The sequence below is a fragment of the Vombatus ursinus genome, unplaced genomic scaffold (genome assembly GCF_900497805.2).
Source record: "Vombatus ursinus unplaced genomic scaffold, bare-nosed wombat genome assembly UNPS02014774.1, whole genome shotgun sequence".
NCBI lineage: Eukaryota > Metazoa > Chordata > Mammalia > Diprotodontia > Vombatidae > Vombatus > Vombatus ursinus.
Window position 1 is genome coordinate 13980815 of NW_020954552.1, and position 1793 is coordinate 13982607.

At 38.9% G+C, this 1793-nt stretch overlaps 1 protein-coding gene across 1 annotated transcript in view; it reads left to right on the forward strand.

Annotated features, from left to right (window-relative positions):
• Positions 1-1163, forward strand: part of HAPLN1 (hyaluronan and proteoglycan link protein 1) — a 36729-nt gene extending 35566 nt beyond the window's left edge. The window contains exon 4 of the mRNA XM_027864324.1: positions 806-1163. Within this exon, the coding sequence (XP_027720125.1) occupies positions 806-1095 (290 nt within the window). The 3' untranslated portion in view covers positions 1096-1163. The remainder of the gene's footprint in view (positions 1-805) is intronic.
• Positions 1164-1793: the final 630 nt, after the last annotated feature.

Genomic DNA, 1793 nt, shown 5'->3' on the forward strand with positions numbered 1-1793 from the left:
AAGAAGAAGAAGAAGAAGAAGAAGAAGAAGAAGAAGAAGAAGAAGAAAGAAGTGGTAATTAGGTATCACAGTTTTCTTAAAGGGCTTCAAGTGAATTGAAAAAGAAGAATAAATGAAATTCAGGCATTTTATTGTGAATAAAGTGAATCAGCATTTACATTCTGAGCACTTGTTATCGGTTGCAAGTAACTTCCTGTGTTTTTGTATTTTCTTACATGGTCTCTTTAAATCTTTATTTTTGCGCTGTATTCTTAGGAGGAGAATAATCTCTTTTTGATACCTGTAATGAAAAGACCTGGAGAGCTTTTGATTTTTTTTCAATGAACTTTAATGGGAAGAATGTGTTTGATCCTTTTTCATATTCAAATTTTGCCTCCTGGAAAGTTGTGCTGAAGTTCAGTCTTGCTATAGCTTCAAATTTAAATAGATCTCATACTTAGCATGTACCACAGCCTCTCCAGTGCCCAATAATGGTCCTTTTAGTCACTAATTAACTAGCTGAAACTTCATCTGTCGTTTCCATTTGCTCTTAAAAGGGCACATCTGAACACACATTTGGCAGGATAGGAAAAATGAAACTTATTAATGGAGAGCAATCTGGGGGGTACTACAATTAGTTAGTTATTCAGTGTTCCAGAGCCATCCCAGCCAATACCGTTGCCGCCTTCATCTTCATTAAGAAACACTTCTTCATTAAGAAACACTTCCTTTTCTTGCCCTAACTCCTGTTTATAACCTGATAGAACTTCTCAGTCTCTGTCCAGTATTTGACCAGCTCACACCGATTTCCTTCTTCCTTCCACAGGTCGCTTTTATTACCTAATCCACCCAACCAAGCTGACCTACGATGAAGCTGTGCAGGCTTGTCTCAATGATGGTGCTCAGATCGCTAAAGTGGGCCAGATGTTCGCTGCTTGGAAACTCCTGGGCTACGATCGATGCGATGCGGGCTGGCTGGCCGACGGCAGCGTCCGTTACCCCATCTCCCGGCCAAGGAGACGCTGCAGCCCTACCGAAGCAGCCGTGCGCTTCGCGGGCTTCCCGGATAAAAAGCACAAGCTCTACGGTGTCTACTGCTTCAGAGCGTACAACTGAAAGTATCCTAGAGCACCACCATTTTCAAGTCATTCAGAACATGTGAAAGATTTCTTTTCAATATGAACTCATGCAATTTACCAAAACTGTGATAACCCTTTTTTACTTACTGTAAAAAGTCATTTTCATAAAAAAAAATCCAATACATTAATTTGTTTTTGTAAAACTATCATTCAATATATATTATAAATTAATATAATTTTAAAGGAAGCTCTATATAAAGAAGCTTTAGAGCCAAACTGTTTAAGCTACATCATCCCAACCAAATATGCTTTCAGGAATGGGGCATGCAATAGCTTGAAGATTGCTAGGACTAACTAAATTAAGGAATCGTAAGCCTACTCAAAAGCAGCAGCTTACACAAGCACAAATTTTCCACCTTTGTACAATTTTGAAATGCACTACAAGAAACCAATCAAATCTGCAGATGTGAGGCCCAGTCATCTTTTCATAACCTGGGCCTCTGTGAGGTTGCAAAACAAAACAATTTCACAAGGGAACAAATGGACACTTTTCTAAAAGCCAGTATTTAGAAGATTAATAGACAAGTTTTGTTTTACTATTTTAAATCTCACCTTTCTGATGGAGAACATTGCATAGAAAATGAGCACAGCTAGTTCCCTTAAACAGCTGTTTCTATCATGGGAGAAATGTGGAGGAGCGGGCTATAGTGAACAAACGAGCCCTCTTTTCCTCCA